The sequence below is a fragment of the Trachemys scripta genome, chromosome 8 (assembly GCF_013100865.1).
Source record: "Trachemys scripta elegans isolate TJP31775 chromosome 8, CAS_Tse_1.0, whole genome shotgun sequence".
In the NCBI taxonomy this organism is placed as follows: domain Eukaryota; kingdom Metazoa; phylum Chordata; order Testudines; family Emydidae; genus Trachemys; species Trachemys scripta.
Window position 1 is genome coordinate 99,107,108 of NC_048305.1, and position 26,797 is coordinate 99,133,904.

Here is a 26,797-nt window from a genome sequence, read left to right on the forward strand (position 1 = left end):
TTGAATTGAAGGGACCTGAACTTTGAATGTGGAAGGGATAATGGGGCGGAGAGAATTAAACCGCGACCGAGCCAGAAACCCACATACTACAGCCAAAGACCTAAAGTCTAGCCAGAAAGTTTAATTCGGGATGATTCATTTGGCAGCAGGCTGCACATAACTCTTGCCCTGTGCACGTGAAACCCGCCCTGTGCACCATGGTGCGGTTACAATCAGCGGGGCTCCCCTTTCACAAGTCCCTGCCGCCGGGAACAGTCGGGTCAGCGCCCTGCCCGGGCGGGGTTCCCCGGGGCCAGCCCTGCGCCCTACTGGAGCTCGGCGCTGGGTTTCTGCGGCCCGGGTGAGTGCACCTTCCCGGGGGCTCCGCGAATCCGGGCCCTGTTAAGACCCAGCGATGCGAACGGCCGCAGCTGGGAGCGGGAGCAGCCGCTAACCTGTAGGAGCCAGCGGCCCTGCCCAGGGGAGAGCCCGACCTGAGGCCGCCGCCTGCTTTGGCTGGGTCCCACCATGAGACGGCTGCAGCATCCGCCCGCGCCTTGCCCCAGCCAGGAGCACAGCTGGAGTCCGGGCAACCGGCCCCTCCCGCTGCGTTCATGGACATCCGAGCCGCCCGGAGAGCCGGCAGCGGGAAAAGCGAGCCCAGGTCTGCGCCGTGGCGGGGACCCGCTGCCCTGGGGGGCCGGGGGCGCGCGGCTGGGCTGGGGCAGCTCGAGGGGCTGGGCGCAGGGGCCTGGCTACAGGTGTCACCTGGAGTCGTGGCGTTGTGTCTTAGAAGGCAAAGTTAGTAGGAGGGGGGGGGGGGGCGGACACCTTGCTAGGATTGTTCTTGTAGCTTGTGTGCAATAGGTAGCCCATATATTCACCCCCAATCCATGGAAACTCCCAGGGCTGCCTCTGGGGAGAAAGAGACTGTGTTGTGTCGCTTGATGGCACCTGCTAGCCGTTCCAGTTTTCTCAGGCACTCCTTTGTCAAGGAAACCTGCGCCATAGAGTCATTTAATTTTGAAGGTAGGTTATGGTATCTTAATGTCAGGTGAAATGGAGACTGTGTGGTTGCTGGATGAACAATCCTTGTTTATACCCAACTGGTGGTGTGTTCTTCTATTTTGACATATAGTTCCTGCTTCCTCAAAGAAGACAGATTTGAGATTTGTTTTCTGCTCTTGAGCTGGCCTGAGATGCCATCCGTTTAAATAATTATAAAAACTCCATGAGATGAGGAGTCTCTGTTTTTGGCTAACAAGGAAATCAAGCTCATGTGATCTTTCAGTTTTAACTCAGTTTATGAACTCTGATGCCTTTTAAGTAGTGTGATCTAATTATTACAGCAGGGACATGGAAATGAAACCCAGGATCTGACTCCCAACAGGCATGCTGATTTGTGTGAAACTTTGAGCAAGTTCTTCACTCTCCCAGTCTGTAAAAGGTGCTATGTCAGCACCAAGTATTTATCATTCGCTCCTTTTTGTTTTGCTCTAATGGGGTTTTTCTGTTTAGGCCATTCAAATAAAGGACTGACTTAGCCCCTGGTCCTGCAACAGTTAAATGTAAATTTAACTTGACTCATGTGAATAGTATAATTGAAGTTTGTGGTACTACTTACAGGTGTAACTGTTTGCAGGATCCAGGCCTTATTTTTAAGCTTTTGTTTGAGAAGATTTGTGTCATACCTTAGTAGTAGAACATTGTCACTTACTGTTGCACAATTCAATATTTTATCTCATTTAAAAAAAAAGTACATTTAGTGTTGCAGGAGGTAAGACTTAGCCCTCTCACATGCACATTTCTAAAACTGATAAACTTCTAGTGTGTGTGTGGGGGGGGGGGGGGGGGTAACTTTGATTAACAAGTGAATCTGTGTTTAAATAAATAGCTAGGATCTGGAATCTTATGTGTTCCAGTCTAAAAAATAGCATATCTTATTTACCTCTGAGAATCGACTCTCCACCTAATATGAAGATTCTTGAAATAAACAGTTTGTTATACAATCAGAATCAATGTAACAAACTTAAAGCTATTGTCCTTCAGCAGACAAGGAAGACATTTACTGATAAAAGATCAGTCTGGGATACATTATAAAACATCAGATTCTAGGCTATTAAGTGGTTTCAAAGTGCATCTACAGAGTTGTCTATTTTTTACCTCTTTCCACACATGAGTAACTTGCACTGGGCTTAGTGGGATTTATATGTGCAAACTGAGGAGAGAATAACTTCAATACAAGATTTAAATTGATCTAGAAAAACCATGACAGAAAGTGTTTCCTGGGTTTTAGAGCATAAGTCTTAAGGGCTCTCAATCAGCCATGGAACTTCCATTAATGTTGGTTAGAGTTGCTGGCGAGGACCAAGGGAAGTGGTATGTGGCACTTAGAGCAGTGAAGCGACTGAGTGATTAGTAAATTTACACTTCCTATAGAACCATTGTGAGGAGCTAAAAACGCCAAATGTTTTAATGTGTTTATAACAGCCTTGCACAATTCTACTGGCATATTCTCCTTGGACAAGAATTTTTCTAACAGGCTACTAAAATGTCGGGGGGAGGGGAGGTTGTTTTTTTCATCCTTAAGGGTAGATGAGTAGATTTTATGCCTGGGCTAATACATTTTCATGATGGTATTTTGCAAGGCTGTTACATAATGAAGATTGACTAATGTGATAGTGGCTCAGTGTGGTTGTGACCACATTACACAGGCATTTGTTGGAGAGTAAGTTTTGGGCACAAGAAGGAATGTTTATTCAGAAGCATCGGGTAATTTTGTTTAAATTTTGGGAGACAAGAAAGGATGTGCTAGACATCACACTGACTCAGCTGCTGATGCTTTTAGTACATCCAGTTTACTCAATTCTTCTTGTTTCCTTCCTGTAGCTACTGGACCTAACTTTCATACTCTGACCTAACATATTTTACAAGGTACTTTTAAGTACCCTGGATATTTGGATTTTCATACTGTAATTCACTGAAAATTACATAATGTATTATGCCTCCATTGAGGGCAACTGCACATTTATTCACCCTTTGGGGTCTAGCAAGGACACCCAATTTTAGTTTTTTTGTTTTTTTTTTTTTGCTCCCCCCCTGATACCAGTAGCATGCCAGCAAGAGAAAGATGAAAGGAAGTTCAAGTCCTCTACTTAGCAGGGAAAGGGGGCTAATAACAGACAACATAAGAAGACTGAGGTGTTTAATGCCTATTTTGCCTCACTTTTCACTGAAAAGGATAATTGTGAGCAGATACATAACACAATTAATATTAACAACAAGGGGGAAGACACAGAAGCCCACAAAGGGAAAGAACAGGTTAAAGAATATTTAGTTGTTAGATGTATTCAAGTCAGCAGGGCCTGATGAATTTCATCTTAGGGTACTTTAGGAACTAGCTGACGCAATCTCAGAAACATTAGCAATTACCTTTGAGAACTCGTGGAGCACAGGTAAGGTCCCAGAGGATTGCAGAAGTCCAAACATAGTACCTGCCTTTAAAAAGGGGAACAAAGAGGACCTGGGGAACTGTAGACCAGTCAGCCTAACTTTGATACCTGGAAAGATTCTGGAACAAATTATTAAACTGTCAAATTGTAAGTGCCTAAAGGATAATCGGGTTATAAGTAGGGCCCTACCAAATTCACGGTCCATTTTGGTCAATTTCACAGTCATAAGATTAAAACAATTGTAAATGTAATGATTTCAGTTATTTAAATCTGAAACTTCACAGTGTTGTAATTGTAGGGGTTCTGACCCAAAAAGGAGTTGTGAGGGGGGTGCGGTACTGCTACTATTACTTATGTGCTGCTGCTGGTGGCGGCGCTGCCTTCAGAGCTGGACAGCTGGAGAATGGCGGCTGCTGGCTGGGATCCCAGCTCTGAAGGCAGAGCGGCTGCCAGCGGGAGTGCAGAAGTAAGGATGTCATGATATGGTATTGCCACCCTTACTTGTGCGCTGCTGCCTGCAGAGCTGGGCCCTCAGTCAGCAGCCACCACTCTCCAGCTGTCTAGCTTTGAAGGCAGCAGTGCAAAAGTAAGGGTGGCATAGTATGGTATTACCACCCTTACTTCTGTGCTTCTGCTGGTGGGGTGCCGCCTTCAGAGCTGGGTGCCTGACCAACAGCCGCCGTTCTCTGGCCGCCACCCAGTTCTGAAGGCAGGGCAGAAGTAAGGGTGGCAATATCACGACCCCCTAAAATAAGCTTGTGACCTCCCCTGCAACTCTTTTGGGTCAGGACCCCCAATTTGAGAAATGCTGGTCTCCCCATGAAATCTGTATAGTTTAGGGTAAAAGCACACAAAAGACCAGATTTCACCGGTAGGGAGACCAGACTTCAGAGTCTGTGATGCATTTTTCATGGCTTTGAATTTGGTAGGGTCCTAGTTATAAGGAATTGCCAATATGGATTTCTTAAGAACAAACTGTACCAAACCAACCTAACTTCCTCCTTTGACAGAGTTACTGGCCTTGGGGATAAAAGGGAAACTGTAGATGTGCTAAATCTAGTTTTTTATTTTTTTTTTAATAAGGCTTTTGACACAGCCTACGTGACATTCTCATAAGCACACTAGGGAAATGTGGTCTAGATTCAATTACCATACGGTGGGTGTACAACTAGTTGAAAATCCATACTCAAAGGGTGGTTATCAATGGTTCACTGTCAAAGCATCTAGGGAGGTCCTGCAGAGGTCTGTCCAGGGTCTGATACTACTCAATATTTTCATTAATGACTTAGATAATGGAGTGGAGAGTATGCTTATACATCTTCAGATGGCACAAAGATGGGAAGGGTTGCAAGCACTTTGAAAAGAACAGGATTAGAATTCAAAACAAACTTGACAAGTTGGAGAATTGACAAATTTCAACAAAATGAAATTCAAAAAAGGCAAGTGCAAAGTACTACACTTAAGAAGCAAAAATCAAATGCACCACTAGAAAATGGAGACTAATTGGCTAGAGGGTAGTATTCTGAAAAGGATCTAGAGATTGTAGTAGATCACAAATTGAATGAGTCGGCACAGTGATGCAGTTGTGAGAGAGACTTATGTCATTCTGGGGTGTATTACACAGGTAGTAGATGTGCCGTCTTACTCAGCCCTGGTGGGGCCTTAGCTAGAGTAGTGTTCTGGGTGCCACACTTTAGGAAAGATGTGGACAAACTGGAGTGAGTCCAGAGGAGAGCAACAAAAATGATAAAAGATTTAGAAAACCTGACCTGTGAGGAAAGGTTAAAAACGGGGCATGTTTAATCTTAAGGAAAAAAGACTGAAGAGTAGCCTGATAAGTTTTCAAAGATGTTAAGGGTTGTTATAAAGAGCAAATGGTTTACAATGAATAATTTACCCAACATCTATAGCTTCTTCCTCACCACAGAATATCCATGAGCAGATTGTAGTTTTCTGGAATGACCAATAACAATGCTTGGAGTGGATTATTTTTTCTGTGCATTGATCTTCAACAGTTTGCTGCAAGTGTCTGATAACTGAGCTTTTGCTATCTTGTGATTGGTCAGATAATTCACACGGTATTTTCTTTTCCTTGACTGGATGAGCATGCAAGCATTTTTAATGGGAATAGTCACCCATGTAACTTTGCGGTTAGCATTCTGTGAACATGCCAATAAAATCTCAATTGTTCAAATGTTCACAAAAAGGGAACACAAATGTGGCATGAGTATTGCTGAAGCAAAGCTATTTAAAAGTAAGTGAATTTATTATTCTTTCTTTCAAGTGCTTGTCCAGATGTGTCAAACAGAATGTAAATAAGTCGGTTGGAGAACGCAAGTCTCAGGGCTCACAATGCTGTGTCCTATCCACTGAATCACAATGCTACATCTCACTGTTTTATTTATCCAGAAGTCCCATGGACAGCTAGGCCAGAAACCTGGGAAGAATCATTTAGTAGAGTGCTATAATACTGCTTTAGGGTGACCAGATGTCCCAATATTTGGGCCTTTTTTCTTATATAGGCTCCTATTACCCCTCCATCCCCTGTCCTGATTTTTCACACTTGCTGTCTGGTCACCCTATACTGCTTAGATCTTGTGGTTGTTGTAAATGGATGTGGTAAGTTTTAGAATAGTATGTCTCTCATGGAACAGAGGTTCTCAATCTTTTTCTTTGAGGCCCCCCCAACATGCTATTAAAAACTTCAGGGCCCACCTGTGCCACAACAACTGGTTTTCTGTATCTAAAAGCCAGGGCCGGCGTTAGGGGGTAGCAAGCAGGGCAGTTGCCTGGGGCCCCATGCCACAGGGGCTCCTGCGAAGCTACATTGCTCAGGCTTCAGTTTGAGCCCCAGGTGATGGGGCTCAGGGCCCTGGGCTTCAGCCCCATGCGGTGGGGCTTTGCCTTTCTACCCTGGGCCCCAGTGAGTCTAATGCTAACCCTGCTTGGCGGCCCACCTGACACCTGCTCACAGCCTCTCAGGGGCCCCCGGAGCCCTGGTTGAGAACCACTGTCATAGAACAACTGGCAAAAGGTTCAAATAGATTATTATACAAGTGCTGACCAAGTTCTTCTAAATCCAAGAAGAACTTTATCACATGTGCCTCTTCAGTAGAGAAGAGGTGAGAAACATGGGTATCAAATCCTTTCCTGTTGCCATATTATTTCTTATTATAATGTATTCTATTATTATAGCCCCTAGCAGCTCTTTTCATGGACCAAGATGCCATTATGCTGGCTGTTCTGTACAAAACACAGAACAAAAAGATGTATGAAATATGGGGCATTGCCAGCTTTCTACATAGAACCAGAAGGGATATTGCTGTCCTGTGGATGTACTAAATGGTCTCCAGATGTTGGTAGGAACCAGATATGTCAAAAACGATTTTGTTTTATATACATATTCATTCTTGAATTATTTATAAGCATCTAAATTGTCTAAAGGAAAGCATCTAAATTGTCTAAAGCATCTAAAGGAAAGACAGCAACTTTTTTTAAACTATTGTGGAGGCTGATTGTTAATTCTCTCTTCTTTTGGTGGTCATGAGATGGCTGTTCATATTAGGTTATTTCTGATCTGACTCCACTTTCGGAGTGTTTGTAAAATAGAGAAGAAACTCTTCCCAAGTGATTGAAAATCATTATCCGTTTAGGAAAGAAAAATCTAATCTCTGATTCATACTGTGTTTATGGCACTACAGTATTACTCAAAGCAGTGAGCCATTTAAAGAAAATCTTTAAATGGAAGAGATGTGCCCTGATATCCCCTATATATTGTCTGTGATTGCCCAGAGTTATTGTGCTAGAGGACAGTATTATTGGTATTTCTGAAAATTATGTGGTAGAGAGAGATCCATAGTATCACTGATCGCACATACAGTCTTTAGTGGCTTGGGCATCAAAACAAAAAGCAACAGACCTGTTTTGCAATGGAGATGTTGCAATCTACTCATTTTTGCTCCATGTCGGTACTAAAATTCTTAAAGGAAACCTGCATCCTTCGGTGGGGTTCACTTTGCTTTGGGGAGAAGCATTTCTCACCATCCATGAACTGTGAAATACAATTGGAAATAAGTGTTCTTTTTAAATTGCATTGGTCATTTCTGAGCCTCCTACTAGCTGTGGCCTACTGCTGAATCTCTACAGCAGCAGGAGAAACCAAGATTGCAACAGTATGATGTTCAGGGCTCAGTAATCAAGTAAGCAGGGCACTTTCTGGCAGCACTAGTGAAGGGAATTTATCAAGCATATTAACTGCTGAGGAAATCAGGCTAAGAGCTAATTCTTTTTCTCCAAACAATGGTAAGATGTGTGCTAGCTCAAGCTAGTCCATTCTCCCAGTACACAGTAGAGTTACCTGCCACTTTTAATTGTGCTTAGCTTACACAGTATAGACATTCTCCTGGGACAATTGAAACTACATGTGCTACATTAACATAGGTGAAACTTAGTTTAAGGAGAAGAAAGGCCCTAAACAATATGCAGATCAACCCATTTAAAACCAGAACCAAACTGTTGGTAGTGGAAGCCATGTTTTAACTACTCTACAAAATAAACTCTGCCATCGACACAGTACAGTCTACACTGAGGGTTAGGTTAGTATAACTGTCACTCAGGGGTGTGGATTTTTCACATCTGTGACATACTGATGTAAGTTTGTAGTGTAGACCTGGCCTAAATTTATGTAACGAAGGGAGGTTGAAGCTGTATTGTCTGGTGCTGGAGGCAACTGTGACGAGATTGTTCTGATGGGTTTCCCACTTGTGAATAATTGATCGCTACTCTGAGTCTTTTGCCTTAATAAATATTTGTTAGACTCATCTGCTGAGTAAATGAACCTCAGTCCAACAGTGTGGAGAGGCTGCAGTCAGGATTAGGGCCCCCTCGTGCTGGTGCCCTACAGAGGAAGAGAGGGTTCCTCCCAAAGCGCTATTGATAGGATTAGTGTTAGGGTATAAGTTCAGTGTCCTCTTATTCAGGATTTCCTAGCCTAAATATCCAGTCCAACCAACTGGGTTGTGTACTAGGGGGTTTCTTTGGGTGTAAGTAATCCCTCTCCCAGCGCTGTGCTCTGCCATTGGTGTGTATGCCTTGCACTGTGTGCGCAAATGGCCAAGACCGCTGTTTAACATCTTTCTCAAAAGATTTCATCTCCAGTAACTTAGTGCCCCCGGCAACATCCTAGGGCATTGATTCAATACTGACTTGGAGAGAGGAGCACCACCTACTGAAACACCAATATGCCCTTGGGGGGCGGGGGGTGAGTCTCCCATCCAAGTGCCAGCCTAACCCAACCTTGCTTAGTTTGAGATCAGACTAGATCAGGAGCTGCAGAATCTCTGGGTAAACCTCATCTGACTATCTGTCTTGTAATACATTTTCCCCAGTTAAGCAATTCAGGCCTCAAACCTAAATAGACTTCTCTGAATACTGTGGATTTATAATGAAGCTTGATGCAGCTGTCTAAAATTTAAGGCACTTACCCCTACATATATAAGGGCTGAAATGCTGGAATGAGTATTTGTATATGTTCTCTGTGAGCTGAGGGGTGAAAACATTATCTAAACTAATTTAACCTGTTTTTATTTAATTGTTTCAATACTTCTGCATGTTTTGGAGGTAATATTGAAGGGACCACTGTAAAGAATGGGAGACCCAAATTAGACCTACCCTTTTGTCTGTTTGCAGAGGTGTAATAATTCTTGGGGTTAAACCCTGGCCCTGTTGCAGTCATAGAATCAGTGGGGTGAGGATTTCCCCTTCGGTGTTTAATTTTTCAAAATACAAGCATCAAGACTTTTTTTTCCCTTGGGGTGTGGTGTGGGGGGAAGAGGGGAAAGAAAACCAGTGCCCCAGGATGGAACAGTAATTTTGCAATAACAAATAAGTATGTGTGCAGCATAGCACTCAGTAGCAACCTTACAATAATGAATGAGTCTGTACCATACACACAATGGAATGAAAAAATCTGTAAAGAAACAGATTTCAATTTCCTTTTTCCAAAAGAGAATAATTTTTAATCATGAAAAGTACCTTGATTCTGTGGGGGGTTTTTTTTTTAACCATTTAAAAAAATATATCGGAGGACTAATAATTAAACAATGTTCAATGTTGCACCTGTGGACAGTACTGCTGTAGGCACTCAGAGGTTGATATTTAAGCAAAAAGAGCCCAATCAGGCCACGTGCTGAGCACTTCTGCAGAGGTGCTGAATATTCTCAAGTTCCATGAAGTCAATGGGAATAGAAGGTGCTCAGTGTATCACAGGGTACATTATAATTATTTTTATAAAGCACACCTGCAGAGGTCCCCAAGCCAGAGTATGATGATTTCATGAATAGGTAATAAAAATCACAAATGAAAACAATATAATTGTCCTTCTAAAACCTGCAAACAAATAGAGCAAACTAGAAAGGGGATTCTAGTAAAGATGGACAGGAGGAGGTCCTAAATATGGAGGTATTGGTGGTTTTAACTAAAACAAAACCAACCTTATAATAATAATAAAAAAGGGGTTGCAATAGCTGTCTAGAGAGCAAATTGCACCCTCTAGGGGCTAGCTCAGCAAAGGTACTGCTGGCTGTGGTAGTGGAATTCGTAAAAGGCAGGTGGTTTTAAAGCACAGATACTTGCCAAGTCAAGGCTTGAAGAAGAAACAGCAAGAGCCTTCACCATACGAGACCAGCAAAGTCAACTTAAAATCAGTTGGAAACTTTATAGGTAGCCAGTTAAAAAGATGCATAATCTTGTCCCAGCTCAAACCAGTGAGCAAAGATGCCACTTCATTCTAAATAAGCGGCATATAATAGCTAACCTCTGCAAGGAGGAATTAAAATAATTGTGCCACCCTCTTGACACAGCTTTCCGTATGATGGCAAATGTACCAAGAATTTTAACCAGGCACATTAGCTATTATGTAATAATTCACACCTACTTTGTTGCCACAGCACCTAGGCATGAATTATTACACATTAACTAAAGCCTTCAAGTATTCTCTTGAAACTTTCTCTGTCTGTGTATAATTAGTGTGTGTATATGGATACAGACACATTTTAATATAATAAAGTATAGCATTTGTACATATATAAAACAAATGAAGAAAAATAAGTGTGTTTTAAATCAATAACTTTCCTCCATACAAATGTGGTATTAGTAGAAGAGAGAGAAACTAGAAAAGAGAGAACCACTAACTGAGAGGGGGTGATTATTTCCTATTTTCTACTTATAGTCTACATAAATCTGTATTCACTTTAGGTCTGAGTAGAAACCTAAGCAGTGGTTCTCAACCTTTCCAGACTACTGTACCCCTTTCAGGAGTCGGATTTGTCTTGTGTAACAAGTTTCACCTCACTTAAAAACTACTTGCTTACAAAATCAGACATAAAAATACAAAAGTGTCACAGAATACTATTACTGAAAAATTGCTTACTTTCTCATTTTGTCTGTATGAAATTTTAGTTTGTACTGACTTTGCTAGTACTTTTTTGTAACCTGTTGTAAAACTAGGCAAATATCAAGATGAGTTGATGTACTCCCTGGAAGACCTCTGTGTACCCTCAGGAGTACATGTGCCCCTGGTTGAGAACCACTGACCTAAAGCATGAGAGTGTTCATGTTGTCTTAAATGTTAGCAGCTCTCCTTAGTTGCTAGTATCTTTTCTGAGACTCCTGCACGTGGTTACCCAAAAAGGGTCTTTTCAGACTGCAATTTCTCCTTTCAGTGTCATGTCTAGGATAGCAGAAAAAATCCCGGCACGTAGCCCCATGCACCAAACACTAGATGGAAGAAACTGGTACTCTTGTATCTATTTTAAGCTTTAAAGCTTCAATCAGTGGTCGATTTGTTATTTGTATTACAAATGGTGTCCACAGCATGCTAGATGTTGTCCATATATAGACAGGAGGGCCCAATTCCTGTCCTGGAGAGCTTATAAGTAAGGCTACGATTATGTCAGAGAGGTCGCGGAATTCACGGAATCTGTGACTTCCAGCGACCCCCATGACATTGAGGACCCCCACAGCGGACCAGCCACCCTGTAGTGTGAAAACCCGCTATCTGACTGAATTTGCTAAGTAGGGTGTACTGAGCATGCTCAGTAACATCTGCTGAAGCCAGCAGCGGGGGACCCCTGCAGCAGCCCAGCCTCCTCAGGCCATGGGGAACCTCCTGCAGCTGCCAAGTCGCTGCAGGTGGTGGGACCTCCCACAACTGACCGGCCATCGGCACCGGTGGGGATCCCTGAGCTCTCCAGCCACCACCACGGGCAGGGCCCCCCACTGCAGCTGCTCAGCCTCTGCGAGCAGCCGGTACCTCCACTACCTGCAGCTCCCAGCCACTTCCGATGGCAACAGAGGGACCCTGGATCTGCTCAGTGGAAGCTCCCCAATTGGCATGAGCACCCCTGCAACTGACTGGCTGCCGCTGGCAGGAACCCTGACCTGCCCAGCCGTTGGCAAGAGCAGCAGAAGGACCAGGACCCTGGGGCTGCTCAGTGGCAGGAGGACCCCTTGCAGCCCCCCAGCCAGCTGCTGCCACTGGCAGGGTCCCCCCCCCCCCCAGCAACTGCTCAGCCTCTGTGAGCAGCCCCAGCCCGCAGCTCCCAGCTGCCTCCGACAGCAGCAGAGGGACCCCAGAGCTGATCAGCAGCTGCTGGAAGGGCTCCCTACAGCTACCCAACCTCCGGCTGAGGTGGCGGGGGGACTGCCCTAGCTCCAGCCCCGCTGGGCAATGGGGACCCTGCAGCTCCCAGCTGCTGCAGGTGGGGGGGGAGGGGACAGGGTGCTGGACCCTCCTCCCTCCCCATTTTGTCACTGATGTTTTTAGTAAAAGTCAGGGACTTTTATAAAAACATCCCTGACAAAATCGTAGCTTTACTTATCATCTAAGACAAACACCAGGCACAGGCTGGGTGAGAGGGCTAAAACATAAAATCAAAACTTTAAGCTGCCCTTCTATCCACCATTACTAGTGTCTAATGGGACATCAGCTTCACAGCTGCTTGTTGTTTAATGTTTGTTACAGTAGGGCCTCAGGGCCAACCAGGGAGTGGGCCCCATTGTGCTTGGCACCGCCCAGGCACAGAACAGCACAGTCCCTACCCTGAAGAGCAGCGATGTAAATAGACAAGACAGACGCACAGTGGGGAAAGGGGGTAGAACACACACAAGCAGTGTGACCAGTAGGAGGCCAGCAAACGCCATGTTAGATCCACAAGCTAAATGGGAAGGGAGGGGGACAAGTCAGGAGAGAAGAGGGTAAGAGGGCAGGGCCACCGGAATGGGGGCACCAGGGGACCATGGCTCCCTCACTTTTAGCCCTCCCACTTTTTACTGGCTATAAGGGTGAATGGGGAGGAGGGGTCTTGGGGGAATGGTGGGATGGGGGGGTGAGGCCATAGTTCAGGCACCAGTGTTCCCCCCCCCCCAACACACACTGTTAGGAAGCTTCCGCCACCCCAAAAGAGGGACAGATGTGGCGTGAAGCTGAGGTGAAGAGACGGTGAGGGAGTGGGAGGGTTGGCGCAAACAGCCAATCAGCACAGGGAAGAGAGAGTCCCGTCAAAACTAGAAAGTTCTCTCAATGTCTGAAGGAACAGATCTCCAGTCCCGCCTTTAGCTGCTTCTGCTCCTACTGCCTGGAGTTTCTTGGTGGTGTAGGTGCTAGAACTAAGGGTGCGGGGGGTGCTGCCACACCCCCTGGCTTGATGTGGTTTCCATTCGATACAGGGTTTACAGTTTGGTTCAATGGCTCTGAGCACCCCCACTATAAACACTGTTCCAGCGCCCCTACTTGGGAGAAAACTGCAGAGGAGCTAGCCAAGTCCATGTGGTGAGGGGGAGAATGTTTCCACCCACTATACCATTATGGATCCAGCAGGGGTGCTGGGGTGGGGAGGGATGGCCCTAGGTGTGTGGCCCCATATTAACCCTCCCCCCAATGCAGTAGTACCTGTTCAGCCAGTAGGGGCAGCAGCAACTGGAGTCTCTGACTATGCAATGCCTAGCCCCGCAGAGGGCATGATTCCCAAATCACTCATGCATAGGATATTACAACTGAACTACAGAAACTCCCTTTATTTTATTGTAATGACCAATCAGTGAATATGCCATGCTCTGCAGGCAGGCAGACCCTGCCCTGCCCTGCGCTTAGTGTGACTGTCATTCTGAGCTGGTTAAGTGGTGTGGCGTGCCTGCTGCTGCTAGATGTCTTTTGGTAATTCATGCTGCTGATTTCCACACTCACTATACAGTGCAAATGACCATGTCAAAAGACAACGGAGACTTACTAGAAGGGTAAGTTACAGATACACAGTTACTTACATTTGGATTTGAAGCAGTGCTGATTTTATATCTGAGAGAAGGCAGCAGAGAAAGTGCAACGCACTGAAGCATGACTAATCAGTTTGCAAAAATGTTCAGTATTCTCTAAAGTATTTCTTCTTTGAACTATTATATTAACAGACTAGGATCTGTATCATTTATAATTAAATGGCATTCACCTGACCTGCTTGCATTCTGCTTTCTTTACTCCCTGAGTGCATCAAATATCCTAGTTTCATTAGAACACTAGGAAGGTAGGTGTGTAACTTGCATTACTGTGGCTGCTGAGAGGAGAGTGGGATTGTATTAAGCATTCTTCTTTTAGAAAGGATTCCAAGGGGTTCAGATATTTTATGCATACTTTAAACTTTTACAGTATTAAACTTCCAGCACTTTTCTCTTGTAAAAAGGAATCTCACAAGGAAGTGTACTTGTACTTAAAAAAACAAAAATCAACATTCTGCACAAAGGTAAATAATTAAAAACAAATCTTATTAGTAATAACATCTGAAGACTTTTAATTAGATGAGAACATGTTTCAGATCAATGTTAAATATGCTGTGATATTGAAGGGCATAGGTTAACAAAGGGTAAATAACTGTAATACACTCAGCCTACAGATGACAGTTTTAAAATAGTAAATATAGCAGGCTCAGAGTGGGGCTCTAAGATGTATAGTTTATTCATACGTTAGATTGTATTAGACACATAATGGCTCACAGGGATGTTGGGGCTAATCAATGTCTGAAGTCTTTCCAGGAGGAGAACAATAGGTAGCACAACTGAAAAGTGTGAAGATACAGGCGCTATGAGACACTGTCACATAATGTGTTTCTCTCAAATTTCTAAGCCTGGTTCTTGAGCATGGAAAAAATCATGCTGTTTTTCTTCAATAAAGTGTTTTTCTTTGTAAAGAAAAATTATTGCAAAGTCCTCAGTGTAATTACTAATCTCTCGTTGCCTTATTTTGAGCTCTGATCTCTTTCTCATTAGGGTGATATTGTTAGCACACTTCCTGTTTTCGAGGTCTATTTCTTTTTCAGTTTGATAGTTATATGTTCGCAATTTTTTTTTAAAAGGAAGCAACAGATTCCAAGTCACAAGACAGTTTGTTAGTTAGAGCAACCAAAGTCAGGGAGAGATGGAGGAGAAAATGAGTCTTTATTACTTTGTAAAAATTACCCAAACTAGCTTGCGCACCATGTACTAATGAAATCTAGTCTTTCTTTAAAAGGTGCAAAATACCCATATTTCAACATTTCCCAGGGTACATTAACCTTGCCAGTGCAAAGTCTATTGTTCATTCTGCCATTTCATGTACAACAATTTTATGTCTTGTGTTGAACTTTGGCCAGAACTTTTCAGCTGGTCTATTATCTCATTACCAGTCATCCTGAGACCATCTGAGAAGCACTCATCAAAGATTGGCTTGACACATCAGGCCATAATATCAGAGTCTCCTAAAGAAAACAGATGCAGTCAGGGTAAGGCACTGAACTAATCCTCTGATTACGCTATGCTGCATTTGGTTTTTCACCTGTATATTGCAGCTATTTTTTACTCAAACTAGCACTTTGGGGCTGATATTTGAATATACATAGCTGTAGTGACTTATTTCTTTCTCATACTTTGTGGTCGATGGCCGCACAAAATGTGGGTTAAACGGTGCTGCCATGAGGCCATTCCAGCAACAATGTATGTAGGCGTTTCCATGCTGTCCGAGACCATTAGTCCCTCAAATCCAGTATTTTGTCTCAAGCAGTGACTTCAGAAGATGGGGGGAGGGGGAACCCTGCTGCAACTAGCCAGTTATGCTGCATGTTGAAGGGATGATTGCTTTCTGACCTCTGCAATGATCAGCTTATACCATATTCTAGCATGCTTAACTACTAATGTTTTTATTATAAAATAATCCAGGCACAGTATTTGACATTCTGATCCCACTGCAGTAATGAAATCCGTAGACTGATAGCAAGCTGTATGAAGAAATATTTTCCTTCATTTCATTGAGAGCCCTTGTTCTCATCTTACAGGGTAGGTAGGGTAAAGGAAGGGTCTGATCAGGTTTTTTTGTTTGTTTGTTCTGCCCTTATTAATTTTGGATATCTTAGAGATGGACCTGAACCAAAACCCTGGATGCAACTGTAACACTGACACCCAAGTTGTCAGTGGGCGGGATCGAACTTGGGGCCTCTGGAGCTCAGTGCATGAGCTAAAAGCCATATGGCTTAGCAAAGGCTGTAGAGCAGACTCCTTAATCTCTCTCTCTGTAAATGGTCTCCAAGCCACTAGATGGGACAGAACACCACACCCAGGAGATGTGTGGTTACATATTTCCCCTGGCTGAGGAAGCGTGTTCCACACTTCAGAGACTTCCCAATTGAAATCCCGGACCAGCACCCCCACTTGTAATGCCTCTACTGCATGGGTCTTAGCTAAGGCTATATATATAAATTAAAAAATGTCTCTGTCTGTGGTCTCGGTGCCACTAGATGGGTCAGAACACAACCATCACCAAACTTTGGAAACGTTTAGGTAAGGATCCAGACTTTGCAGCTGGTCCTTATTTCTATAATGGACCAAACCAAAACCCCACATTTAACCACCACCTGAACTGTGCGGCTTGGGTCCCATCTCGAGTCCGTTTAGTCCTTTGTTCCAGGGTGAAAGGGGGCAATGCTTATTCTCTACTTCTGGGGCAGGGACCACTTTGTCTTTGTAGCTTTTTTTACTAGCTCAGGAATGGCACTGAATGAAGGGTTACCACCACTCCGAAGATTTATGGGCTGATCTCAATTCTGATCAGTGAGCCTAGAATCTGCAGGGCAGATTAACGAGCCTTGGATTTAATTTGAATCTGAAAATGTCATAATGTGAGGATGGTGCATCTTTAGGTGGTGACATGCTGTCTGTATATGATAACATGGCACCAAGACAAGAGGGAACTCTGTCTTACAAACCTAATGTAAAGGGATTTAAGATCTTATAGTAGAAACTGACCAGAAGGTGATGGGTGGAGGCTGTGTGAGAGAGAGGAAATGAGGGACAGATAAAGGAATATCTAAAGTGATAACTAGTTTCTTATTTCCTGACAGCATATTTACTACAAAGCTAGGGGGTTAGTTGTTATGTGGTGTATTAGTGGACTTCTCATAAATGTTGTCATTACAAGAAATGAGAAGCTCAATAACAGAGGATTGAAAGTAGTAGGTTTTCTCATTCTTTAATATTTTTTTTTGACAGATCTGCGTCAGACCTGAATGTAGCCCTGGATGAATGTATGATGGCTGTGGATTTATTTCTAAGCAACAAATTTCCTGAGGCCCTTGCTTCCCTACAAGCGAAGTAAGTTGAATACTTTTACCAGCTTTTTGGTTTGTTTTTGTTTTTTTCTTTGCTTTCTTCATCTTCCATTAGAACTGCCACTACACTTTGAGCACTAGACAGATAAATAATATTCCCTTTGGATAGGAGGCGGTGGGATAATAAAATAACCTTTTAGGTTGTACATAGCAAGTTGCTGGTGTTGGAAGAAGGAAAGATTCCCCCCCCCTCCCCCAAGACAGGTAAATGGCATGGTATTGATCAGTGGTTATAGTACTTTGTGCAGCTGCCATATCCGCAACGTCTTGGGGTTATCTATATGGTGCTTTAGTCCGCACCAGGAGGGTGTGAATTTTAGTGCATGACAAGCTAGTGTGGACTATCTTATCCATGTGGACCCTGCTGACATTCGCTAAAAGTTCCCTAGTGCTGGTTCACGTAGTACTATTTGAAGCAGGACTACATTAAAGCCCAGTAGAGAACTTTGTGCATGTCAGCAGGGTCTACACAAGCCAGGCAGTGCACAACAAACTAGTACAGATTAAAATTTACATCCCTCTCGTGTCAAGTATCAGAGGGGTAGCCGTGTTAGTCTGGATCTATAAAAAGCAACTGTGATACCTTTAAGACTAACAGAAGTATTGGAGCATAAGCTTTCGTGGGTGAATGCCCACTTTGTCAGACGCATCCCTCTGGTGTGGACTAAAGCACCATATAGACAAGCCTATGATGAATGAAATGTTTACTCTTCCTTACCAAACAGTATGTTCTGTAACATGCAACCTGGTTCTTAGTTGTTCTTACCAATGAGTACAGGTTCTGTCGCAGTTTGTTACAAGGAACATAACTGAAAAAAATGTTATCAGGTTATACATCATAGTTGAAAGCAATCTCTCCTTGTCTGTGTCATTAACATGTCAGAGTATAAAACCTGAACCAATAACTTTTCACTTTTTATGCTATTTCCCTTTTCCCAGTTTATGCTCCTTGTCCCCACTTTCGCATTTCTGAACATCTCTTCCTTTATCTCTGCTCATTTCTTTCTACTGCTTCAGCTCCTTTGATGCCTTCCATCTGACAACTGTTTTTTCTCCTTTTTCCACTTTATGCCTTCTTCCATGCCGCTTCCTCCTTTAATGATCTCCATCCACGTACATATCCTTTCCCGAGCACACTTCTTCCATCAGCCCTTTCAGTGATAATCCCACAAGCAATGGAGAAACCTTAGAAAATTAAAACTAATTAATCATCCTATGTGAATAGTCCTTACTCAACAACTTAGATAAGGCCAGGTTGTAGGATCAAGTGCCATTGATGTAGCTGTCTCAGTGTAAACCCAAGTGTAGACAAAGAAAGCCACAGCTTCAGTGGAGTTCAACCCTGCTTGAAACTAGGGTAAACTCATTGAAAGGTAAGAATTGTCATACTGGATCAACCCAAGGTCCATCTACTCCAGCGTCCGGTCTCTGACAGTGGCTAGCACCAGTTGCTTCAGAGGAAATTAAGAGACTCTGCAGTAGGCAGATGTAAGGTAACTTGTCACTCGTAATAGATTTCATCCTCATCTCTAATAATAGATTGAGATTGGATTAAGCCCTGAAGCATGGGGTTTAATATCCCTTCTACAAAAAGTTGTTATAATTATGGTAAGTGTGGATATTCTTGATACCCATATAAATGTCCAATCCCTTTTTTGAATCTTGTTGAGATTTTGGCCTTAAACGCCTTAACTTATGTGAAAAGATACTATGGCAATAATATGTAATTTAATTTCCTTTTCTCAGTTTGAATTTTGCACCTTTTAAATCTTATTGAATGTTCCCTTGTGTAAAGAGGAGCAGTGTAAATCAGATTTTTTTTCCTTGCCTGTATTTGGGGTTTGTACTGGTGCAGTGGCTGGCCATCAATTGATTGTTGGATTTGGGGCCAATTCCCAGAGTAGACAAGATCTCAGTTGACGTTTGAAAGGTTTTCTTTGTGACCTTGAAGGCTAGAGAGTTAATTTTTTTAAAGGAGTGTTTTGCTTCTGAAATACATTTATGCAGCAACTAAAACACATACACGCCACTGTAGCCATGCTGATAGTTGCAAAATTGCATTATACACACAACCCTGGTTATGAGCAATGAGGGCATATGATCACTTTTTTTAAATTTTTTGTGTCTCTCTTTATTCCCACAGTGTTTTCATACTTTAACTTGCAGCTGCCTGAGTTCTTTGCTTCCCAAGTCCTTCTGTATTTTATTGCCAGCTCCCACCCCTGCTGCCACAGGTTGTTTTGCCTGGTGTTGTGCCATCAGCAGATTTCGACACTGCTCCTTCCTTATTTCAAGCTGCTGATGTATACAGTGAACACAATTGGATATAGGGTCAGTTCTTGCTATGTCACTTCCTTTCATCCTAAACTGCTTCCACTTACAAGTACCCTGTGATATCAGTGATTGGTTGGGCTGGAGACAATCTGGACTCTAGTCACTGGTGTGCAAGAGTTAAAAGAAAACAAAATGGCTGCCTTATAAGTCTTTTTGCATTTGCTCAGAGCTGGGATGGGCCTGAGGCCACCAAGTCGCAGCAGCTGCAGTTCCCCCATTTATTGCTTCAGCCAGCCTTCTGCCCCGCCTCCATGTAAAATAAATCTCAGTGTTGTGCATCTCTCTGCTGGTCTTCTCCCTGTCCACTCTGCTTGTCACAGCAGGCGCCACCAAAGGAAAGTGCTGTTATGCTTGGTATGTGTCAAGGATTCATTCCAGTGGGTGTGATGTACCTACCTTATTTGGGCACTGACCCCACTCCTCGATACCAAAGGTACTGGCTTTGTAGGCTGCCCTGTTGGTGATACTGTGTAAAATGTGCTTTTAGCAAATTGTGGAGTCGGTGAGCCTTCTAGTGGTTTGGGATGATATCTGCCTTATTCCCAGTGTTGTAGTGTTGTGGTTTTGTAGCGTGGGAGGTTGTCATGAAATGTTAACAAGAGCAGCACTATTTTCACCGAAATCATGTGCAAAATGTCCCTGTGCCCATGTGGGTATGTTTACTTTGTGTTTAAAAAAGAAAAGGGGGATAGTAAAATGCTGCAAAAGTGACACTGAGACCCCTGTTGTGAAGGGGCCTATAGATTTGTCTATCCATCCATTTTTATTCTCGTTCATTGCATATAGTTTCCATTCTGTTTTCATAGGGCCCTGTTGAATTCATTTCATGAGCTGACTTTATATCCTCATATCTTGAATATGAATTTATTTAATTGCAAAACCATTTTCAAACTGATCTTTCATCTTAGTCCATTGTCAAAGGGAGGCCCCTTAGCCCTTGACACCACAGGCAATACAAATGATCTTCATTACAGACACACGCTATCTCTTTAGGGAATGACAATAGTTGTGGGAGTGGGATGTGTAATAGGCAACATTTTCTTTGGGGGTGGAGCATCAGTTCCTCATTGTTGCTTTTTAGCATGCTGAGATTTGAAATGGGTTTCCACAGCCTGTAAAAGTATTTATTTTTCAGAATTCTTACCTGTTGTCCCAATAATTCTTTGTTTTAGATTTTTGTGGATTTATCACTTATGGTGTGGGACATATTCTGTTCTGGGTTACACCATTGCAATTCCACTGAAATAACCAATTTAGCCACGTTTGGCATCTAAAATCAGTTTAGCTCCATTAATCTTCATCTCATTTGCATCAGGTGTAACTGAGAGCAGAAGTAGACTCTGCATATATGACAATATCTATTGCAGCAGCTGAGACAGTTATAACTGACAGGTCTTTCCTAGCAGTTTAAAAATCAATGCCTTGGGAAGGTGTCTGGGTGCTTCTGTGTAGTGATAAAATCTCTGTTCCTGATAGAAGAGCATGTCAGAAAGGCAGATCTAGTTTCATTAAAATATTTATGTGGCTTCTTTCTTCAGATTACATAAAGATCTTTTGGTTGCTGCTTTTTAGATTTTTAGAGCTAATTTCCCTCTTCTCTCCACTAATAATGTTTGTCCTAATTGTAGGGTCCAATTCATGACATATTCTTCACCATGCAGACCTGGGCCGTGAGGTTTTATTTTTATTTCATTTTTTATGTAGAATATTAATCTTTCCCAACCGTCAGCCACCCTAACAATTAACAAAAAAGCCTTCAAAGTATGCAAAAGTAAGTGCCTCGAGGTCAACAAATCTGAGCTATTTTGGAAGAAAGGTTGGGAATGAATATGAAAGTTGAAGGGCCGACATAGAGGACCACCCTGCCAACTGCTCCCTTTCTTGTTAAGCAAGAAAGTTTCTGCTCTAATGCATCGCTTGATTGTAACCGTGGCAATGTCTCACAGAAAGAAGGTTGGTTTCTCAGGTGGAAGGCTCCAAGCCCTTTCAAGCTTGCAGTCAACACACCTATACCTCCACCCAGAAACCTGAAGGAAGTGGATGAAGCTCCCAAAGTGCTGGTGGGGTACACTACTTAATACACAGGCTGATGTATTCTGCACCAGCTTCTGTTTCTAAATGAACTTACAGTGTAGCGCCATAAGGAGTGGCACATTGTAGTTGTCTAATCCAGAGGAGATAAAGGCATGGATCATGGTGGCTATCCGAAAGAAAAGGTCACAACTTCCTGTGCAGATGTGGATGAATAAAAGCCTTTCTGGGCGCTGCTGCCGTGTTATGATCACGTAACAGCTGGAGATCTAGCAATGCACCTAACTGGCAAACCTGAGTCACAAGTGTTGGATAAATACCTTCCGTCAGCCGGGTTGATGTAATCTTCACCAGATCCTTCTATTGCTTCCCCAATCTATCATCATTCTTCCAGTCTTAATAACTGAAACTCAGCCAGATTGGTTTTATCCCTGGGTGAAACTGGCATCGCCTGCTAGGGACAGGGTTCCTACCTTTATAGGCTTCTCTACAAATACCTGCCTAGCCAGTGTTTGCTCATGACAACTTTTGGATGTAATGTAAAACCAGGATCCTGAATACTTGTGGTCATTAAAGATGCCATGGCTGCATTCTTCAGGATTTTAATCCCATGTCATGGCCACATTCCAACTAGGAAATTACATTCTCCAAACCAAAAATTCATGTGTAGTTTCAGTATGATATGGTATTCTTCACTTTCTGCCTGTGACAGGGCCATGCTCTCTCCCCATCCTGTGATGCCTTAGAAACCGTTCAGACCCACTTTCTTCTTGGGTGCAGCTTATATTTTATTCTAAACCCACCCACCAACACCCATATAGTGGAACATCACAGTTTGAACCTCTACTTCTTTCAACATTTCTTGGCTAGGGTCCTGGGAGGAAAGGAGGTCTCCCTCTCTCTAGGGAGCTCCTTCAGTCCAGGCTCAGCTAGCCCTCTCCTCGGTAACACCTCCCACCTTTTATTCTGTTGGTCAGCTTGGGGGCTAATTAGTTCCTTACCTCCCCAGCTTCTCCTTCTGATTAGCTCGTTATTCAGTCAGACGTTCCGGGGGGAACTAATTGAGGCTTCGGTGATCAGACTGCTGACACATCTGGCAGATCTCAGTGCTTTGCCCCATTTCTCTGAACTCTCTTGTAGCTGCTCTTTATTTAAAGTCTACTTTCTTTCACCCCCAAAATGACTGCATTTCAACTGGAGGAGTAAAATGATTCTGTCCTATACATATAGTTTTGTAATCAGCAGGTAAAAGTTATTGAGTTTTGGGAGCATTGGATTACATGCCCTACAGAAATGTCAGCCAGCGTTGCAGGGGAATTGGTGGAAAAGGGCAAATCTGATTTTACCATTCTCTGGAGTCTAGCTATAAAATTATACTGATTTGTCTTCCCCATGGGGGCTTTAATAACACTGACAGAAAATGGCCAAAATACTGGCTGGCCTGCTTCTGCACTTACATATGCTAGCGTAGATCAGAAGAGCCTCAGAGGAAAGCTGTTGTTACAGAAGTACAGATTAGTATTTATTATTTATACAAACCTGCTCATTAGCCTCCTATTTTTGTGTAATTCTGGCAACAGCTGAGAGCAAACAGATCATGTACTAGTGGCAGAAACTTCTGATTAAAAAAGATTAAATGGGAAGGCACAGCTTGTTTCTGTTCGTATAAAAAGATTAGGGCAATGTGACTCAACTAAGTCGATAAAACACTTATTTTAGAGGGATATAATGTAATTGATGCTCAATTTGCACTAATTTGTTATCAAGCTAGTGTGCTTTAGAAAACAATGGGGAAGCCCTGGTTGTTGGAGGAGAGTGGTTTTTGTTAAATTGTGCCTTGACTTGCATAAAATGGGTTTCTTATTGGACTGGCTTGTTTTCAACTCTTTACTATTATTCATTACTAGCGAATCTCTATTCACTCATGAGAAGTATGGAATTAAGACTGAAGTCCTCTGCACATAGCACACTGCAGCATAGGCAGGGGAATTAAGCTTTTTTCCTCTTCATTGGTCTGCCAATCTGCTTAGCCCTGCTCTGATGGGGCTACTTCTACGGATAGAAAGGTTCGGTCTCCATAATGCATTCTTCCTTTGGCCTTTTCTGCTGAAACCGGTTCAGTTGATTTCTGGGACTTGTAGATCCTGTTTACTCTCTTGCATCCCTCTTTACATGTGATGCTGATCAAGATCCAACATGCTGCTTTAGGCCTCTTCCTAAAAGCTGTTACAGGTCTTATTCAATGGTATAGATTCAGAAAAGGCCAAACAGGACCATTGTGAACATCTACTCTGATCTCCTGCATAACACAGGCCATAGGACTTTACTGAATTCATTCCTGTTTGAACCAGAAAAACATCCAGTTTGTTAAAAATGTGCACTTCAGTTCTAGTCTGAGTTTGTCTAGTTTCAACTTCCAGCCATGGCATCTTGTTATACCTTTGTCTACTATACGGAAGAGCCCATTCTGAAATTAAATAAACTCCAACAATCACCTCTGCATCAGAGATGCATCCTCATCTGAGATATGATACTGGCTTGAAAAATGTTACATGTATTACATGTTATAAGATCCAGGGTACAACAACTTCTGGGCCTGGAGGTACTAATTACTGTTCTCTCAAGGAACTACAGGTCAGTTTCAGTACTAGAGAAAAATCTCAGGATTATCCTCTTGCTCTTTATTTAATACTCAGTGTATCGGACCCACTGCTGGTTTGTTCTCCTTGGAATTTTGTCATGGATGATATAACCCAAGAATTGAACCTTATGGAATGCTAATGATGAAACCAAACCATCTGTAGTTCTGTTTGCAGCTTGGGCACATTACTGTTCTTGAGTGGCAAATAAGTGGAAAGCGGAGGATTCTGGGTAGCTCCTGTCTAACACATCCATTTACACCTATGTAGGATGGGAGTCAAAAAGCTTTTTCTATATCAGATGTAGGTTAATGTCCCTTTGCAATCCAAACTCTTGAAATGAAACATGGAAACTGGTTATCTGTTGGGCTCTGCACCTCTTGTTTCTAGAACCCTGAAAATCCATGGATATCTGCTTTATATCCGTGAATATCTGCATCTGTGATTGTATTGTTTACGTCTTTGCGGATTGGATGCGGATCCAAATTTTTGTATCCACGCAGAGCTCTAGAGCAGCAGTGCTCAACCATGGGTCCACAGTCCCCTGGGGTGTGTTTCTGGTCTGTTGGTTGTTCTCCATGAGGCTGGGCTTTTGGGCCCTCAACAGAGTAGGTAAGCCAGGTCTGTTTGTTCGTGTTTCTGTGAGGATTGAGTCTGGGACCCTTGGGTCTGTGATCAGCTCTGTTTTTTTAAGTCTCTGAGCAATTAATCCCTCCCCATTGGTGAGGGAAAGTAGCTGAGCAATGCGGTTTCCCAGAGAAGTCAGTTGCCAGCCAAACTCCTCAGGAGGCAAACAGAAACAGGAGTTTAGACAGGGAGTGTGAAAGGCTTTCATTATAGGTAAAGTTCTACATTTATTACTGTGATGGCCAATAATGCAACAGTGGTTGTGACCTTCAAGGGATGTGCCATGTTTTCTTTCCTGCCTAAAGCCAGAACGGACTTTCTCCGACTGCTTACTTTGCTTAAGAGCCTTTGGTGATGGTCCTTGTCAAAGGCTTTCTGAAAGTCCAAGTAAGCTATATGCACTGGATCACCCTTGTCCACCTGTTTGTTGTCCCCCTCAAAGAATGCTAATAGATTGGTGAGGCATGATTTCCCTTTACAAAAGCTGTACCGACTCTTCCCCAACATATTGTGTTCATCTAAGAGTCTGATAATTCTGTTCTTCAGTACCAGGCAAACTGGTTGAAACTATAGTGAAGTTAGGCTTACTGGTCTGTAATTGCTACGACCACCGCTGGAGCCTTTTAAAAAAAATTGTCACATTAGCTATCCTCCAGTCATCTGGTACAGAGGCTGACTTAAGCTATAGGTTACATACTACAGTTAGTAGTTCTGCAATTTCATATTTGAGTTCCTTCAGAACTTTTGGATGAATACCATCTGGTGCTGGTGACTTATTACTATTTAATTTATCAGTTTGTTCCAAAACCACATCTATGGACCAATCTGGGAGAGTTCCTCAGATTTGCCACCTAAAAAGAATGACTCTGTTGTGGGAATCTCCATCACATCCTCTGAATATATTTTAAAAATTAATTAATAGGAAAAAGAACAGCTAGTTGGTAGATCTCAAAATATAATTGTAAATGGGTAGTCATCATTAAATGTATGTATTTCTAGTGGACGCCTCCAGGAATAATTTCTTGGCTCTACACTATTTAATATTTTTATTAGTGACCTGGAAGAAAACATAAAATCATTATTGACAAAAGTTTGCAGATCACACAAAGATTGTGGGAGTGGTAAATAATGAAGAACATTAAGTCATTGATACAGAGCGAGGCACTTCGCCTGGTAAGCTAGGTGCAAGAAAATAATGTGATTAAAAACAGCCAAATGTAGAGTCCTATCTCTAGGAACAAAGTGTGCAGGCCACGCTTACAGAATGGGGATCTCTTTCCTGGGAAGTAGTGAGTCTGGGGAGGAAAAAAACTTGGGAGTTAAGGTGGATAATCAGAAGAACATGAGCTCCCAGTGTGACCCTGCGGCTAAAAGGGCTAATGGAATCCATTGATGTATAAATGGGAATATCAAATAGTAGTGGGGAGATTATATTACCTCCATATTTGGCACAGGTTTGACTGCTACTGGAATATGGTGTCCAGTTCGGGTTTCTACACGTTAAGACAGTTGTTGAAAAATTGGAGACCATTCAGAGAAGAGCCATGAGAATAATTAAAGGATTGAAAAAATGCCTTATAAAGTGCCATGTGAAATCCTGCAGTGTCTGTGTATTCAAATTGTATTCAAATTGAGGGTGGAAGGTGGGAGATAGGCATGAAACGCTGAGACATTTGGCCAAGTCTTTAACAGTTTGAAAGTAAGATTAGTGTTTTTTTTTTTTTTTTTTTTTTTTTTTTTAAACAGAACTAAGGACAGTATGTATCACGCACTGACATATGCCACTATACTGGAAATGCAAGCCATGATGACCTTTGATGCCCAGGACATGCTGAATGCAGGAAACACAATGAAAGAAGCTCAAGCCACCTGTCAAAAGTAAGTGTGGAGAAGTGCATTGGGCAGTTGGTGCCCTCCTCCGAGAAGTCATGAAAGATTTTTAGATGAAGGAAGGACATGTGCAGTACTGCCAACTCCCATGATTTTATCATGACTCTAGCAATTTTGGGGTGGCTTTTACCTGTCTCGTGAAAACACGATGCAAGGCACCAAC

At 42.8% G+C, this 26,797-nt stretch overlaps 1 protein-coding gene across 3 annotated transcripts in view; it reads left to right on the top strand.

The window, feature by feature from the left end:
• The first annotated feature begins 273 nt into the window (after positions 1 to 273).
• Positions 274 to 26,797, top strand: part of TTC39A (tetratricopeptide repeat domain 39A) — a 79,169-nt gene continuing 52,645 nt past the window's right edge. The window contains exons 1-3 of one of the 3 annotated variants that reach the window (XM_034780180.1): positions 274 to 340; positions 16,995 to 17,096; positions 26,491 to 26,622. In XM_034780180.1, coding sequence (XP_034636071.1) covers positions 17,032 to 17,096; positions 26,491 to 26,622 — 197 coding nt within the window. In that variant the 5' untranslated portion in view covers positions 274 to 340; positions 16,995 to 17,031. Of the gene's footprint in view, positions 341 to 367; positions 644 to 13,514; positions 13,725 to 16,994; positions 17,097 to 26,490; positions 26,623 to 26,797 lie in introns of those variants that run through there. The other 2 variants (XM_034780178.1, XM_034780179.1) reach the window with 2 other exon arrangements.